This window comes from Sipha flava, unplaced genomic scaffold (assembly GCF_003268045.1).
Source record: "Sipha flava isolate LNK unplaced genomic scaffold, YSA_version1 218_pilon_pilon, whole genome shotgun sequence".
NCBI lineage: Eukaryota > Metazoa > Arthropoda > Insecta > Hemiptera > Aphididae > Sipha > Sipha flava.
This window is the reverse complement of record NW_020272845.1, coordinates 320,396-340,881: the sequence shown is the minus strand read 5'-3', so window position 1 is coordinate 340,881 and position 20,486 is coordinate 320,396. Positions and strand designations below refer to the sequence as shown.

At 28.2% G+C, this 20,486-nt stretch overlaps 1 protein-coding gene across 1 annotated transcript in view; it reads left to right on the top strand.

The window, feature by feature from the left end:
* The window catches only part of LOC112683062 (netrin-3-like), a 76,008-nt gene that overhangs the window by 25,411 nt on the left and 30,111 nt on the right, over nt 1-20,486 (top strand). Inside the window, exon 2 of the mRNA XM_025553922.1 lies at nt 17,140-17,328. Within this exon, the coding sequence (XP_025409707.1) occupies nt 17,140-17,328 (189 nt within the window). The remainder of the gene's footprint in view (nt 1-17,139; nt 17,329-20,486) is intronic.

Genomic DNA, 20,486 nt, shown 5'->3' with positions numbered 1-20,486 from the left:
AGTAAGGGCGGTACCGGCTTCTGCTGGGGTGAATTTTGAACCCACCCTGCGGCCAAACATGCCCTTATCCCCTTTTTTGATGAACGCAGTGCCTCCGCTGTCGGGAGTACGACCCTCACCGGATGAACACAGACGTCTTGGAATCCATCTCCCGACGATAATTATAAAGGCGGCATAATTGAGTCGTTACATTATGACTCCCCGAGCAATCTCGACCGGCACAATGGTACTCTTAACACGGACACACAACGTTTATCTGCCTCGTATATATTTCGTTTCCAGCTCCCCCTTCTGTACGATTTGGTTTTTCGTAAACACGATTCGACAATTGCACCGGTGAATAAAACTTATTAGTTTTTATTTTTATTTTTCGAGATTGCAAAATCCCGCATGATTGCTTTAATTTGAATCGACACTAATCTTTTAACAAGTATTGCATGGTACGTAACATGTCGAGTCATATTGAAGTGATTCGCAAAAATGATATAACACACTGTTGACAAGTAATAATATAATATTATACTTAACTGACACGTTTTATTCGAATGAAAAAACGGATATAATCGTTGAAACAGCTTTTCTTGATGTACCAATTAACCATGAAATTTGTAAAGAAATATCACAACACTAATAAAAGATCTTATTTCTTAATTATAGATAAGTGTAAACATTTTTATTTTCGTCTTTAAAATCTAAATATATTTTATCGATAGACACACATATTATGTTTAAATAAACTATAAAGATGTTTCTTGGAAGTACGAACGATTAGTTTTGTTATTCATACGATGCATTGTAGCGGCAGTAAAATGTGGGTGTAGCATTCTTTTAAGTCAACTAAACTACTAAAATCAAACGAACTATGTCCAGATTTTAAAATTTATATCAATTTTTAAATTTAAATTTTATTATAACGATGTAACTTGTGAACCATTAAAAGTACATTAATAATTTTTATGAAATGTTAACTAGTTTATTTTAAGACTGCTAGAATTTATTAAAATTAAAGCAAAGTTGTAATTTTATTTCCATGATTTTATAAACGTTCTTAATTTGATAGATAACATTAAAAATGTATTATTAACCTTATATTTGTTTTGCCTTTTTGTTATAATAATAAATTATTAAGCTTTTATCTCTCTCTCTCTTTCTCTCTTATTTACATAACTAAACATTTATATTTTAAGCGTAGAGATCATAATTCTTTGTAACCAGTTTAGATACACATCTATAGTTTCTATACCACATGATAAATTGATAACGTATAGAAAACTTCTTTAAAGATTTCTAACCAGATATCATGAAATATAATATTATTGTATAGGAAACTTGAAATTTCGCAATAAATTACAACTATACATCATACGAACTCGCAACCTCGTACTATACCTAAACATTAAACATACGTAAAATACTTTCAATAACATATTCTATTACAATAATATTACATGCGATGATTTTAATTCGAGTATATTCGTATCGTTCATGTAGCAGGACCACACCTGAAGTCGTCTTCATAAATACTCATTTTTATCTTTACTTATACTTCTCTACGGCTTTTTGCATATTAATTGGTCACATAGACTTAGCAATTTAATAACCCAAGGAAGTGTCGAGATTTATCGCTATAGACTTGCCAAAAACTACAACCGTAATCATAACTATATATTATGCATATTTTAACAAAAATTAGACTGATAATAAAGCACATATTGTAACGGAATTTATCTAGGAATGAACATATTGACATTACAGTTATGTTATGAAATTATTAGAAATAATAAAGCCAATTCTAATGGTGTTTGAAATTAATAAAGATTAATTTTTAGGTACTTTTATTATTTATTATTCTTAATATAAAATGATTGATTGCAAATCAAACTTTTAATATATTTATCATTGAATTATTCATATTTTAAAATTAAATGTTTAATATAATTTTTTAATCAACATTTTTTTTTTTTTTTTGGTTTCAGGTGAGTTTGATGAAATTTTTTTCTTCGTACCAGTAGTAAGTTATCGTAGTTAAGTTTGGATATGACATTGGATTTAATTTCTTTTATGAATCATCAATCTTTTGTTTTTAAATATAAAATGAGAAAATTAGTTTGGGCTAGTGAATTCATAAATGAGTTTTTAATTAAAATTAAAAAAAAAAACATTATATTTTATTGTTTGATTTAAAAATGATCATAAAATTAATAAAATGAATGCATTTTTGATAACTAATTAAAAAATAGAGCTAAATTATTCATTCAACTGAAAAGATTGTTTAATAGCTATTATTTTTTCAATAAAACCATATTTATTTTTTATAATTATAAATAAATGAATGTTAGTTATAATTTCAAATAAAATTTTAAGATTAATAATATTTCAGCTGAAATATGAAAATTATTTTATTTTTAATCACAGAATTATTTATAAACAAAAATCTTGTTTAATTATTGACAAAGTTGATTTTAAATCATTTATATTTGACGCATTGATTGCACTTTAAGAAATTAAGTTTAAACAATCGTAAAAGAGTATCATATAAGTCAGTGTAGTTTTTAAACTAGTCAGCTTGGCGACACAAATGTCACCCAGTAAAAATATTTTGTCAACTAGTTAATTGTATTCGTATTTTAATCGTATTTTAAAAGACCTGGTGGAATTATATGAAGTGAACCTGAAATACTATCATCCTTATTTAATTCATTGAACATTTCGAGAGAAACAAAATGGTTTTTTTCCCAGTAAGAATTCCTTAAAAAATACACTGATGTAAGTAGTAGTCGTAGTACAGTTATTGTTAAAGAACTATAAATATACAAAGAAACATTTTTTCAAATCATTATTTCTTACTTTTTTTTGTCATTTTTAAGACGGTGAAAATTCAAAATATTTCCAAACATATGGCGCCTATTATGACATTGGAAATAGCCAAAAATTTATCGTTGAAATGTAGTTTTTTGGTTCAAAAAAGGTATAAAATTTAAAGAACCAACCAAACTTTAATACAATTGAAAATTAAATAATTTCGAAACTGAAAGAAAGATAACTCCAATGAAAAATCTGATAGAAGTTTACTCTTAGAAATAGTTTCATTAAAATTTCATGGCCACCCTGTAACAATACGAAACATGTTATTTTATGAATCAGTTATTATTGTATTAAAAAATGTATTCAATAGTGATATGGTAAATTATAAGAGTTTTTAGTATATTACTTTAGGTAAGATTATATAAAAGTAAATATAATACTCAATCAGTGTTGGGAAAATCGTAATCTGATTAATGATTAACGATTACGATTACAATTTATAGTTATTAATCATAAGATAAATTAATGTAATCAATAATCACAATATCCAGTTATTTTAAATTATTAAAGTAATAATGTAATCATAATATTGATTACAATTACAAAATTTGTTAATTTGTAATCATGACTAATTTTAATTACTCATGATACTTCAACAACGGGTTTAAGTTGAATAATAGCTATATTTTGAGATCAATATTTAAAAATATGCAGTGTATTGACCATTATAGTATATTTTATATGTGTTATCAGTGACGCCCACAGGTTTTCCATGAAAAAGTGCAGTTATAATTATAGGGCACCCAAATTTATTTTGGTTTACATCCATACAACCATATTCGTTTGATTGAAATAATTTTTTTTCCACATGTATTTTCAAATACGTATTTACCTTAAATTTAAAAATATTGTACATTTCTGTACAACAATTTTTTAATAGGGGTTTGAATTTAAAATGTTATAAAAAATTTATCTTCACTGATTGGTATTGCTTAGGACTTTTTTCAAATACAATAACTTATTAATTATGAAAGATTTCAAAGATAATACTACAATATACATAATGATTTTGATCAGTGATTTAATCTAAGGCATTGAATATGTGTTAACTTGTTTTACAAAATTTATCCATTACTTCATCGTAATTTATTTCTATATAGTAGTTACATAACATATTAACTTAATAGCATATAACTCTTGGGACGGCTTCTGACACTAACTTCAAACACAATCAACATTATTATAGTTATCTATATTAGTTATTATATATTTATATTATAAATCGTATTATATATCGTATTTGGCACTGCCAACTCTTTATATTTTATTCAACGATCTAAAGATCCAGATGAATAGTTATGCATTTATAGTATTTGTTGCAGAGACCAGAGTGGGGCCCCCAAACGTATGTAATCCCCACGAGAAATCAGTGCAATTGCATCACTTGGTAGGTACCCTTCGTTGGTGCCACTGAATATTATACTTATTGGTTCTAAGTAGGATATTAAAAAAAAAAGATAAAACAGATAACGAGTAAATATTGTTATATATTATGGAAAAAAATAACGATTAACAATACAAAAACATATTATTTTTATAACTTTTTATAATAAATTTAATTAATTTAGATAGGTGGTACCTCAATAGTAATAATTTAACAATAATAATATAAGTATAATAATGAATAATGTAAAATCATAGGATTACAGATAAATTCGGATAAAGGAGTATTAGGAACATACATATATAAATGTTAGCTTATCGGCAGGTAATAAGTGGCTCGAAAATGTATAAATAGTTGACGTTTTATAAGTCTCTAATTTTAATAAAATATAGTATGTTACCTAATACAAGATTTTAGTTATGTGATATTTTTTGCGATAGTGATTATCAATTACGAAAATGTAATCATGATTACTGTTTACTTTAAAAAATGATTGAATGATCATTCATCGATTACGATTCATTCGATCGTAATCGATTACATAATTTAATTGTAAATTATTCGATTACGCCCAACACTGTACACATGGCATTATTTGTATATAATAATGGTCGGTGATAACAATTATACGACGTATGTAAGTAATATCTTTAACGCAGAATTTATATTAAATGATACTAGTATTTCGATGAAACAAAACAGCATTATCGTCTTTCATTGATATTAATTTATTTTGTTGTTGGAAAGTTTCGTTTTAGTCATTGTTGCTGCACAATACTTTATCCTATATCTAAATTCATCAGTACAATGATATATTTAAATGTATTGCGATTTGAGAGGTTCACTATTTTATTTACATAGTTCGACGTCGATCTTGTATCCAGATGTACACTTTGTGTGGTAAATTATTCTTTCTACAAAAGAGGGTCATTTACTCGTAGGCGCTTGTATACTTAAAAATAAAATGTGCGGTATCCACATCTGTCGAAATCCCAATTTGGAGTGCACGTCATACAACAATGAACACTCAACGATATCGGTCAAGTGCGAACGTAGGCTCGGGCGATATGCTAATGAGAACGAGAAGCACCTGTATGACGGCGCATAATAATTTAAAGCGCACTGCGAAATAGGCGTCAGCCCTCCAGGGGAGGTTAGTATTCGGCCGTTAATCGCACCCCGAGCATTTACCAGACTTTTCAATTAACGACCGTAAACCTTTGACCGTTTTGCCTCGAGGTCCGCATCTGAACCCTTTATGGGAGGTCTATTGCCCTGATAATTGACAAATCATTCCGTGTTTCTACAAGAAATATATCTATTGCAGTTGTATAATGTTCCTTCATAAACCATAAAAATGAAGAAATACGAGTTAAACCTTCTGCCTCGTAGTTCTCACGTTCAATTTGCATGATAATAATGTAAAATTTACTATGAATAACCATCTAAAAGTACTTAATGGTTGATTTCGGAAATTAATAATAAACATTAAGCGATGTACAATAAACGTACACCCTTCGTTTGCTGGATTCGATTATGGAGCCATATTTTTTATTCATAAACTGAAAGTTGAATTTAAAGCTGTTGATGAAAAAAACGTCACATGAGCACTAATCAATTTACATAGGAAATTATGGATAGTAATTATTACATTTGTTTTTAATAATTACACTTGATTCGTATATTTTATAAGGTTGTAATGCATTTGCAGTATTTTTGTAACTCATGAATGGTAAAACTAGTGAGTATTTATTACATTTACTTAAATTGGCCATTGATAAAATCAAAACGGTTTATATTTATATAGAGAAAATAGTGGGAATACATTAATACACATTTACAGCCAAGTGGTAAAAAAAAAAAATGATTCGATATTTTTCATACTTACATGTAAGTAGACTTAATAGTTTACTTTAACTTTAAGGGGGTGGCAAATAAACATTTCTAGTTCTTATTTCTGTGCTCACACAAAAGGGAAATATTTCCCCCGGCAACTAATTTCACCCTCGAATGATCTCGGAAATCCATAAAAATCTTTTTACACGCATCGATGTATCCTACCGCACAAAATTCACCATGACCTCCTCTTCTTACCCTTTTACATCTATGCCGAAAACAACTTTTAACTATTTTATGTATAAACTAATAATGTGCGCAGTTTTCTTGAAGTTTTCCATTGCCCACTAGATATATGAAAAGCTATTAGAGTCGATTTGGTCATATGAATAAACGTATTCCATTTTTTGGAAAGCTAATATATTATTAAAAAGAAAATAATAAACATTTATGATATACTGTTTGTTCCTAAAAAAAAAATACTTAAAGTTAATATATTTTCACTCAAATTGTTTTTTTTAATGTACGAAGCACGCATTAAGTATACAAAATATTAAAAAGTTTATTCAGCTATTAAAATGATAAATAAATTATATCTTGTACCTTTAATTTAAACAGATAATGAAAAATATACTTAAATTATATTAATATGTTGTTTTTGGTAATTATTAGAATAAGCCTTATTATTATACCACCAACTTATAAATATAAGTAAAATATATTCATTAAAAATTATACAGATTTTGGTAAAATGAAAAATCACAATAATTATGTTGTTAATATATACGTATAAAAGTAATTAGATTATAAAGTGTTGATGCATGAAAGATATTTTGAGAATTCTTTTATGTATATGGTAAAAAAAAAATATATATATATTTTATTTAAAAAAGTATTTTTAATATTCCCAAAAAGAAAATTATAGGACGGATTTTTATTTAATTCTAAATTTGAACATTTTACACATATGCAACTGTCAAGGGACTTGCCTTAACAGATGGTAACAAGAAGAATTCCTTATATTCTGCATATAGCTTATAAACTAAAACATATAAAAATAATCGAAGTGCACTGTTGGATAGTACTGTTGATAGTACTATGGTTCACATTAAAGTTTTAAATGTAATTTAGTTTCATGTAAACTATCGTTATTGAACTTCAACGGTAGCTTAAGAGCGAAGAAATATTTTTAGTTTTTTAACAATGATTACGTTTCAAAAAAAAAAAAAAACAATTAGTTGTTTTGTTGAGCTTTTTCATTTGTGTTACTTTTGAATAGGTAACATCGTACTTGATGCGATTGGCTTTTAATCTTCGTCAAATAAATTCTATTGTCCACCAGCTGTCCAAATGTTATGGAATTTTAATTGAAAAAATATATTAATATCCCCGTTCATAAAGTGTCAAATGAAGTTTTTGACAAATACCATGTTGACAAATAGCCTAATAACGCCGTCTGTCTTGTTTCCGGGACCAAAAACGAAGGGCGGATATTTTATCGAGCTTTCGAGGGTCTCCCAAACCTCTATTTTTTTCCTAGGTCATTTGTTGTTCTTTGGTCTCTATATTCTATAACAACTCTTGTGCATATGATGTTATCATTAATCAAGATCAATGCAGATGTCATAAAAGGGCCCAAAAAGAGTAAGAGAGGAAAGAGAGAGAACGGGAGTGAGAGAGTGGGAATGGACAAAAAGCCACACTCTCTGTTTCCTCAATGGAAGATAGCCAAGCCAGTGTCTCGAAATAGATATGTAAGGATTTTTTTCTGTATCCCAAGTACCTCCACCCGACGTTTTTAGCAACCGCCATAGACAACAACAGCCAATGTTCTGCCAAATAATTAATAATGACCATCTTTTGTAAAGTTTGCTAACATAACGTAGTTCTTGAGATGATGAAAACATTGAAAACAAAATTTAAATGGATATATTTTAATCCCCGGGTACACGTGTAAATGTAGATATATACATACATAGATGCTATGTTAAGACATTTAGCAATATATATATATATATATTAACCATGACCTATAAAGAGTAATAATCCGTTTAATGATAATTCGTGTGCCTTAAATTAAACTAAGGAATAAAAAAAAAACAAATTTTTCTATTTGTATAATGTACCTATACGTGTATACCATTATTATTTATTTTATTTATACTTGATAGGTTGATGAATGTGTTAACAACAAATCGTTTTTATAATGGGCTTATATTATTTTATTCACAAAAATACTCAAAATTTGTATGCTCTATACGCAGTGTAGGACATTATTAAACTCATACATTTTTTCGAAATTGTAAATAAATATCGGTACTCGTTTAATATATAATATCACATGTAAATATTATAAAATTACAATATAGTCTTATATCCAATATATCAGATAAGTTGATAATTTCCAGTTTAAATATGATATTTGTAATATACTGTGTAAGTGTGTACAAAAATCTTGGGAATTTGTAGTAGAAGAACTTACATTTTCTGAAACAATAAACTTAAATTAGTTATCCGCCTCGTGTATATACTGGTTCTTTGAACTGTGTCTTACAATATTTTTACTCTTTAGTTAGTTTTGTTTATATTTATATACGTACAAACCTTTCGTTACTTTCAGCACTAAAATTAATAAAATATTGTTGCTCCACTCCAGTTCTTGAATATTACATCCGGAAGAAAAAAACGTCTATTACCAAATATAAGCGCATATTGTTTTACAAAAATATAACCATAACTTTGCTGATACATAACAGAATTCATAACATCAAACTTTACTCTTTTCATGTTGTTAAATTTTATTTGAATAAATTTAAATAGTATGGTTCAGAGGTATATTGGTATAGCTTATACTTAATTGCTATTACTATTAGTTTTTTTTCTTTCAACATTATATATTATTTCAGCTTTTTTAATAATTTACAAAATAATATTGACTCAAGAGGCAATTAAAATTATTAATTATTCAACTTGAAAATGTTCAATCAAAAATGTACTTCATAATTAATACATTATTTTAATAGTTTTAATTTATAACTATAACAATATTTCAGGTTTATTAAGTATAGGAGAAAATTACTTTTAAAATATATGTTGGTACAGTAATATTTGTCACAAATAGTAGAGAAAACAGATGAAATTACCAATTTTTTTTTTTTATGTATTTTTTTGTAAATCTCTTTTAAATTTTATTAAACCACAATTTATTATTTTGATTATGAAATCCGTGTAAGTATTTATTTTTTAGATGTTTAATATTAAATTCAAACGAAGCAAAACCTTAACATATTTTTATATTACGAGTATACGATAGTGCAATTAATACAATTATCTCAACTTATTTCAAACCCTATATGATTAAATGTAGAGTCAGTTAGTGATAATAAATTTTATTGCTTCCGTCGCAATTTTTCGTATTTTTAATGTTCTTCGAATAATTTCTTATACTTGTTGACTGTACGATGGATAAATAAATTAATTTCGTCGTCGGAAAAGAGGGTCAAACATTCAGTTTTAGTTTCGCTCTCAAACTTAAGTCCTTTTGGTGTTTGATTCAATTTTCCAAGTACTATACATACATACATATATATATATATATATATATATATATATATATATATATATATATACTGCTGTGTCACAGCACTACGTGTATTGCAATTTTGATTTGAGCGAATGTACAAGTAATCCGTTTCCTTGCCTCCAGCTTATTTAATTCTCTTTCTATACGGACATCACTTACCGTGTTTTGAGTCAAAGAAGAAGTCAGTTTCCGCTTCACGAGATATTTGTCACTGCACTTCATCTCCTTCTGTCTTACCCATCCGTGCATGTCGCCGTTGCGCAACCCACTCGTTGTGCATTTTTCTATGACCGTTTTCAGTTATGGATATATCCGTACCGTATTATATTACTGTACTCACTGTTCTACAACACTCGCAGTCGTAATATAAATAGTAATAATAATAATAATAATAATAATAATATATTGATTTCTACGGTTTAGTTTCATAACCAGTAACACGCATCCATAATTAATTTGTATACCTGGAATGTCTGTACATTGTGTACGTATGGTGAGGTGTCGTGTATGAGTATGGATTTTAACGTACCTATGGGCATTACTTTTGAAAGTACCAGATAGTAACATATTCTGTCAACGGTTAAACTATTATTATTATTATTATTTCGTCACATGTCCCCGTTTCAGTAACAAATAAATCAACTATTAGTGTAAATCATTTAGTTTTGAACATATTTTTTCAAAATAAAATATTGAACAAACAAATAACTCCGGTTGTTTATCGTTTAAAGAAAAGAAAAAAAACTATTGAACACTATAATTTAGTATCATTCATCTTATATTTTGGGCGATCCATAGGAATTCTCTTTCATCCGATGTCTTGTTTATTATTTCGACTTATATCTATATAGGCTTTGCCAAATGTAATATTTTATGTCGTTTTCGAGGCACCTAAAGATTACAATTTTAACTTTCTTAAAAAAAAAAAGTTTGAATAAAAATCCAATAAATTATAATGTTTATGTGTCATAGGGATTTTAAAATACGAATTTATATATTTGTTTTTGTTTTTTAGATTAAATTCCTGAAAATAAATTACCGCTAATATATAAAGCTTAGTATACTTTTTTTAAAATATACAAAAACGGTCCTTTATTATAAAATAAGACAATTTCATTGTTAGTATTTGATAAGTAATACAATTATATTTGTATGTTTATTGCTGATGTATACCTACGTCGTGTAGTTATTTTTTTTTAACAATTAGATAATTCCACGGGCTAATTATTTTTGGTGATTGATTATAAATGAATGCATATTATGATACTAATTTTACCTAATTTATTAGTTTATTAATTTTAATAAAATTGTTTTCTTTGATTTAACGCATAGAAACATTTTCTAAGTTGACTAAACGTTTCTTGAGTAAGTATATCTACATAAATAAATAAAAAATTGAAAATAATTTATGAAAACGATACGATTATCTCGTTTAAATTTACTATTATTATTAATAATAATAATAATATATGACATTACCGTGTTGGATTAAGTGACTGAGCAGATGATAGATGCTTAAATTACATTGTTTAAAAAATGGTTTATGAATCGAATATGATCGGATGTAGTTCAAATCATAAACTTTTCGGTTTGATATAATATTTTTCTTCGTTTGATTTTCATGATTTTAATCTCGAAGCATTATACCAGCAGTGTAAACATTATAAAATGCATATCCTGCTTCCTGCGAAGTTAATATTTATTTTAACGATTTTCAATGGGTAAAAACCGAATCTCGCTTGTGTTATTCGAACGGTGTCTTATTTATTTATTGGTTTACCGTTTACTAACCGTTGGCGCAGATCTGAGCGATGCGATGCGACAAAACAGTCACATATTGGCACGACCACGCCGCCGTACCTAATATCCGACTACGTCTTACACTGCGCACCGTCTCGATTTTAATTTATACGTTGCGTTTGAAATGTAGTATCGGACACCCGTACACGGATGTTTTTACCCGTTAGTACCCGTCTAGTACGGCCGACTATCATTACAATCATATCGTGTTGGCCGAGCCGTCACTAGAGAATTCAATTACACGGAAGGTTCGATACCCAGAGCGATTGAACCGAGACGTTATTGACGTCTGTATGGACTAGAAAATACGTGTTGACCTGCACCGCGGATTTCGCTCCCGAAGACTTGTACTTCGAGTCATTTTTCTCTCGTCCACATCACTAGCGCATGCGGTACCGTTCTCCTGTTTCGCCGTATAAACGTATACGATTCCAGAGGCTTTTTAAATCCTACCCGAAATCCTTCCACTACGTTTCAATTTAATTAGTTAATTGACCATGATTTCGTGGTATTTTAATCCGCCTCCGAATAATAAATGTACGGTCGTATTGATACCTTCGGGCCATACGTGTCATAGCTGTCCAGTGTCGGCGTCGACCATGATGATTACGCACGTATGGTCCCGGATTACCAAAGATACATGCACGCGCACACATCGGACATGGTTTTGAGTAGGTGCGATATTACACAGTGTAATCCATTTTGCATTTTTAATTTCCATTGTACCACCATTTACGATCAGGTCTTTATTTCGACGGCCGCAATCCACATTAGTGTATGGGGATACTTACCCACTTGGTACCACGACAGTGTTAACGGATTTCGGGTTTGTCCGGCACAAAGATTGTACGATTTAATTTCAAAATTTTGTCTGCCGCATGGTATATACGTATTAAGCATAATAACATATACGAGCTTTGTTTCGTTATCTGCGCACCGTTTTTTTACCGATCGTGTATTATTTGTTTTTTAACATGATCTATTCGTTCTAGTTTTTTATATACCTCTATGCGTAGGACGTTGATTATAATACTTACACGAAATACCGATACAGTTCCAACGCGTCTATAGGCTATGGCCTATACCTAGTGGTTTTCGATACATTACAGATAATATTTAATTATACACGTCGGAAACAAGAGTTTACCGGGAAACACCAATGCGAACTTTCGGCCCTACCGTTATCGTTAACAATCATTTCAGTAACATTGAATACATTAAATACTAAACATTTCGTCCTCCGAACTGCTGGGTTACAAAAGTGTTCTGATATGATCTCATTTCGGATTACGTTTAATGGATATAGTATGTTTTTACCTATAGAATAATTTCAATACATTATGATGATGCAAAAATACACATCTTTAATACAAGTAGGTAATTGCACTGTTTATCATAAACGATTATTTAGCTCTGGTATTGTTGATAAAACTTAAACACATTGCAATGTTTCAATATCCAGCTATAATGAAACTTAACAATGAATATCATTTCATTACACTCAAACATACTGCAATGTATACAAACTTATTTTTGGATGAATGTATAACTGTGTATTGTGAATTACCGGGACTCTTTAAACCTTAACCCTTACAGTTCCATTCATTAACCGACCCCAAATACCATGTCTATATATAGAAAGTATATTAATATATGACAACTCTTGACTTTTCTCATCATCTTACGCCCGTCGTCGTTCTTCATAAACGTTTTATTCCTTTGAGTACTGCCCGAATATTTGTGTTTAATTATAGATCTGATCGAATTAAAAAAACATTATTAAAATTGATGTTTTATATTTTTGATATTGGTGTCAAAGATTAAAATATATCCAATCATAAATTATTATTTTTATTCATAAGCTCTATAAATAATAAGTTATAAGTTATATATTGGATATAAGCTCTACCTGTTTAATTAATAAGTTCTAATATATTTGAAATGAATATACATCCCTTAATGGTAAGTTAAAAACTATAAGAATTGTTTATATTAAGCCGATTAGTTCCCATATTGTATGATAAATTTCGAAATATTTATTAACAGGGTTTGGAAGTTTTAGCGAATCCATATTATTCTTGGTTCATCCTAGAATATCCAAAGTAAGATACAAATATGTTTTACGTTACAAAGATATCATACACAAAATTTAATTTTGCTATTTTTTGCATATTTACGGGTTTTACGTATTGCTATTTTGTTAATTTAGGGTTTATAGTGCTATTTTCGGGTATATAGGAGTACATTTTTACAAATATATTTAATTAATTTAAAATTGTTGTTAACAGTTTATAATTCAACCAGTCCAAACGTCTATGAGCCCAAACATTTGTAAAATTACATTTAATTTTTTTTCTAATAAATTTTTAATTTTTTTCAAGTTAAATGCATATTTAAGAGCTAAAAAGTAATATTTTCAGTGCTACAACTTCTGATCCCTGTTTATTAATTATTTGTTTAGAAAATTTAAGACTCATGTATTTTCATTTAAATAATAAATCGCATAAAGTATACTTATAAGTTTCATATTTTAAAATATATGTATAAAATAATATTTTAACTGTTACGATTGTGTATGTATAGATTAATAAAATTATAGGTTGAAAAAATAAAAACCTATGTACCTATTTACCATATTTACCCCATAGTCCATTTACAACATAGGGTAAGAAAAACCAATTGTTTTGAATTTGAAAAAAAAAGTGTAAATCGTATAAAAATTTAATCATTTCCAATTACTACATTACTGATGTTTACGTAATATAATTTTCCTGTAAACTTTTAGATCAAAGATGAAAAAATAATTTTTTTATTCTTATGCATCAGTAAATATTTAAGGTAAACGTGAAAGTAAAAACTCGACAGTAATCGTTAGAAGTTCGTTTGTAATGATTATATACCACCAGAAAGTGTAACAAACCATAAACGTGAGTCGAAAATTAACGACCTAACGAAAGTAAATTTGTCAAGAAGTCAGAACTTTTTGATATGTGAATTTACAATAATTAACCTCAAAAGCAACTGCGTACAATTATAACAATTAGCCTTTTTGGGATAAAGATTATAAATACAAATTATTCACATAAACAAATTTAAAATGTAAATAATTTTACCTTTTGTCATTTAAAATAATAACAAAAATAAAGTTCATATATTTAAAATTTCTATACATTCTTACATATACGCTAACATAATTGTGTGTGTTTTTTGATCTGTATTTTCAATTTCTGTAAAATTTGACTAAATAATATCTACGAATGGGTTGTAGCAAATTTAGATATTAAAAACTCAACGAAATATTGTATCCCTCAAAATAAATAAGTTTGACAATTTTCTTTGCTTTATAAAAATAATAAAATAATTAATAATTCAACATTGTTTATATTATTATAATATTGTCTAGTGTGGTATTATATTTATTGTCAAATAATATCTTGACAAATATTTATTCGCCGATATTAAATATTGAAGAGAAATTAAAACGTTCTAAAAATGAGCATTCAGTTAAAACATTGAAATTATAATTATACCAACCGCAAGAGTTTGAAATAATATAAATAATATTTTAAATACAGAATCTCTAAATTGAATCGATCATTTCGAAAAGGCCATTTCTTCACACATTTTCAAAACTAGTTTTATATGATATATGTTTTTAACCAATAATAATGCATATTTCCTGTAATACCGCCATATCATAGTTGGTTTTATTTAAGGGAATTATATAATTTAACAATTTTTCAATTTTTATCTAAATTTAATTTTGATCTCTAAAAACAGTTTCTTATGTTTCCTGACAATTTTTATTTTATGGAGATATGGCCTTTTCGAAATGATCGATTCAATTACGAGGTCTGTTCAAAAAGTTCCCGAACTATCGTTTCTAAAAATAGAAAAATTACATTATTGTAAATGTTATTATATCAAAATAAAATACAGATAAGCAGCTATCTTTTCCATTAAATCTCAAATGTTTATTGCTATCGAATCATTAACTGTGCGCGTTCAAAGTAGACGAGTCGTGTGTATTGTGCGATTTTTAAGATGAGTAATTTTCACGAACAACGTATTAATATTAAATTTTGTGTTAAACTTTGTAAATCTTTTACTGAGACTCACAAAATGTTGCAAAATGCTTATGGTGATCAGTGTTTAGGACGTACACAGTGTTACGACTGGTTTAAACGCTTTAAAGACGGTCGGGAATCAGTTGATGACGACCCACGTTCAGGACGTCCGTCGACATCGACAGACGATGCTCATGTGACAAAAGTCAATGAAATTGTGCGGTCTAATAGACGTTTAACTATTCGAGAAATCGCGGAAGATTGTAACATATCGGTTGGTTCATGTCATGAAATCCTGGTCGAAAAACTTGGAATGCACCGCGTTGCAGCAAAATTTGTCCCTCGGTTGATGTCGCAAGATCAAAAAGACAACCGCGTAACAATCTGTCAAGAATTGTTAGATCGCGCTAACGATGATGACATGTTCATGAAGCAAATTATAACGGGTGATGAGATATGGGTCTATGGCTATGATGTTGAGACAAAAGTCCAATCATCACAGTGGGTTGGTAAATTTTCTCCAAGACCAAAAAAAGCTCGTCAGGTCAGATCAAACGTCAAAGTTATGCTAACAGTTTTTTTCGACAATCTGGGAGTTATTCATCACGAATTTCTACCTGCAGGACAAACTGTTAACCGATGGTACTATCTAGAAGTATTAAAACGTCTTCGAGAAAAAGTGCGGAGGAAAAGGCCTGAAGTGTGGAAAAAAACTCATGGTTTCTTCATCACGACAATGCTCCGGCGCACACTTCCCTGTTAATTCGTGATTTTTGCGTGAAAAATCACATGACCGTACTTCCTCATCCACCATATTCTCCCGATTTGGCACCAGCAGACTTTTTTTTATTTCCAAAATTAAAATATCCGTTAAAAGGACAAAGATTTTCTACGATAGACGAAATAAAAGAAAATTCGCTAACGGAGTTACGAGCAATTCCAGAAACCGCTTTCCAGGATTGCTTTCAACAATGGAAACGTCGTTGGCAAAAGTGTATTAACCAAGAGGGAGAATACTTCGAGGGTGATAAGTCTCAATAGCTTGTAAGTAAGCACCATAAATAAAAAATTGAAAAATTCGGGAACTTTTTGAACAGACCTCGTATATTTTCTTTTAAATACTAGCATATCTTGAATACTCATATAATACGATTTAAATTTGCTGATGCTATATTTTTATTTTTACTTCGAGAATTATATAAGTGCTTATTAACACTTTTTACCTTTTATCTATTCTTTCTTCTTCAAAAATTTAAAATATTGCCTTACCGTAAAATTGTTCCTCTTCGCCCGCACGTAAATATGCCACTGATTATTAGGGGTGTTTTTGTTTTTATTTCAAAAACAAAAACCTTTTTGTACCACTACGCAGCTTTTGTTACGTTGTTTTGAATATGTAGATAATAAAAATAATAAACATTAATTTGTTTTCGCTTATATGTGATTAGTGTTATGGTCATTATTATACTGATAATACAATTTTATTATTATGCAGTACATGGGTAGGTACACCGTACACACAACTATCTATGTTACCGACGTTACCTTTGCAAATAAATAATGTGTACAATGAACGTGCTAATAATATTTTGTTATGATTGCAGCTTGTAATTGCAACGAGCACGCAAAACGATGTCGATTCGATATGGAGCTATATAAACTGTCTGGTCGAGTGAGCGGTGGCGTATGCCTCAAATGCAGACACTTCACGGCTGGTAGATACTGTCATTACTGCAAGGAGGGATACTACAGGGATCCTACTAAGCCCATGACACACCGAAAAGCTTGTAAAGGTAGATAATTATTTTTACTTCTTGTAACAATGACAATGACGATGATAAAAGATTAATGTTACAGTTGTAAGCAATCCAGTTGCTCGTTTGATATCAAGTGAAATTCGAAAGCAAAACATAATTTTATACAAATTACGCTTAGGTTGAAAAAAAAAATTACCCATATAATTATTAAGTTTAACAGTTTTTTTTTTTCCAAATTTTTCTTGAGTTAATTAAAATTGAATATAAAAGTTAATTTGTGAACACATTTAGTGAAAACGTTTTAACGTTTTAACAGAGTTATAAAGAAAATCAAGTAAAGTGAGAGCAAATTTTTTTATGGATTAGATGGTTTTATTTGATCTACCCTGGTAATATATTAATGATCAGACATTATCTGATCTTGTACATGTCGTATTATAACATACCCGCGTATAGCATGTGCACACTCGTTAACAAACATGCATAAATATTTTTTTTTATTTTTTTTTTATATGCAATGTAAGTTTTAATTTCTTCTCGACTTCACTTACCTGTATTTAGAAATGCCTGGAATTGTAAAATATATTCCGTTCATTATTTTAGTTATTTTTTTAATATAGAATTCAAAGAAATTAATTACTTAAGAAATATATAAAAAGTCCAGCACAATATGATATGCGTATTAATGGCTTTAAGATAAAGTTATATATTGATCGATAAACATATATAATAATATATAATTGATGATTCCATTATTAATATCATTTCTCATTGAAAATGATTAATATATTATATTGCATGATCGGTTTTTTAATTAAATATATATATTTTTTGCGCGTTGCCTTTATTTGCAATATGTTTTTAACACGAACGTCGGTGAGATTTTGTGTTCGAGTTGGTTCATCCAACACCCTATTATGAGTTGGCAGAACAGTTTATTTATGCAGACATCTCTTGTGACTTTAAATAAAAAAAAAAAATAATATAATATAATATTAATAATAAAGAATGGAAAATTGAAAAATCGTGAGGATTTAAAGATACGGGGCATATAATATGATGGCATGAAGAGCGATCCTCGCATATGATTCACGAACACGGGTGAAACGCTATCAATAAACCGGCCATGTTATTCGGGTGAAAAACAGTCGGGGGGTTGCATTATTGCCTAAACGTGACTTATAGCGTGAGATTAAGAGGCTAAAGTCTGACTACAACGATAAAGGATCAAAGTAATCGAATGACATACAAAAAAAAAAAAAAACGGGCAATAAACGAGACAATTAAAACTGTGTTTTGCATACGAATTAAAAATAATATTACATTGGTATTACATCATATTGATATTTATAATGACCAACATAAGCACGTGATGTTTGCATTTTTTCGACGTTCATAAATGTATGACCTATGTATTTATTTATTTTATACTATGTGCAATTTATAACATTCATTATAATTACAATACGGTTAAGTCTAACTGGCTCAAATATTAGACCTAATAATTTTTTAATTTAGTAAAAAATGAACCAAAATGTAATATAGTTTAAAACAACTAGACCCATTTTTGCACTAGTTTATTATTTTCTATAAATCTATAAATGTTAAAATATATTGAACACGAGTAAATACTTACAAAAAGAAGAATATTACTATTTATTTGCTTGCAAATTAATCGTTAATAATCTTAGAACGTGATCTTGGGACGTGTTTCTAAAATTTAAATTTAAATACATTATTAGAAGAAACAATTTATTGGATTATATAGTATATATTTGAAAATGCAACGATAAATATAAGTGTAGACATCGTAATTAGCATATAAAGTATAAATGCGTAATTTATTCTATTTTATATTTAAAACGCCTCTTATAATAATTTTTGCGCCAAGAAACTAAAATTTAATTACGCTTTTTAATTCATTTTTATTCATATATTTTCTTGTATATTTTACAAATTAATCCAAAACATTTAAAAAATTAAACTAAGGTTAAATAAAACAAAAATAATTTTAGTTTTATTTCATCTATGTAATAAAATAATGATTAGTAAAATATACTGTATATTTTTAAAAATAGTATTAAATTATTCTATGTTAATATTTTAACCTATAAAGTTGCATCACTAAAATATGTAATTGGCTTTAATTCATCCATAATAACAAAGTTTTGAAAGCATAATGGCAGAAGACTTCTTGAAGTTTGATTATTAATAATATATTACCGTATCCCCTTCTTAGCCTTTAACATTTTAAACCTCTGAGGTGAGTCGGTGAGTCTTTCCGTAATTAAACACGGATTATTTGATTAAAATTTAAATTAAGAGCTTTGAGCTGATAATTAATTTTGTTTTCTAATATATTCCCCTGTTAATCAAATTTAATAAAATATCATATTATACCTCATAATTCTGTAAACCGCGTTTAGTATATAGTTTATACTATTACTAATTTTTAAATTTGCATGTAATATTTTATTAATATTTTTATTTAAATAACCCGAAAAACCATTTTACAATTTAAATTTGTATTATATTTTTTAATGTTATTTTGCATTGAATAATTTTATGTATATTTCTAAAATATAAATATTTTGTGCGTTTTTTTTCTTTTTTTAAAATCTATAAAATATTATAAAACGTTAGCTCGTTCAAATCAATATTTAATATAAACTTGTTTTACTTTGTTCACACTCAAACAAGGTATACATATTCTAAATATGACAAAAACCAATATATAACCACTATTTTAAAAGTTATAGAATTATAATTATTAACCAAAAAAAACCTATTTATTCTGAAATATTTCTACACTATTCAATTTTATTATATCTAATAATAAATGCAACACAATATCTAAAAATACTGATTTCAATACAATATAAATAAGATATATTTTAAGAGTATTTATTGAATTTGAAAATCTACTAAGAAACGACATGATATGACTGAATCGTCTTTCTCAGTTTATCCTTTCAACTAAACATTTACTTTTTCCGCAAACAGGAAAATTCGGTTTTACTCCGGAAGTTAAGACTTATCCGTTTGTTACAAAACGGATATTGCGTAACAAAAACAAACGAAATGTCAATCGCCGTGTGTCTTCAACGTAAAATAAACGTATTTCTGGGTCCTCTGGAGAATTCAAACATCTCGACAAATCCTTTCGCTGTACGAATGCGCAGTTTTTGGAATCC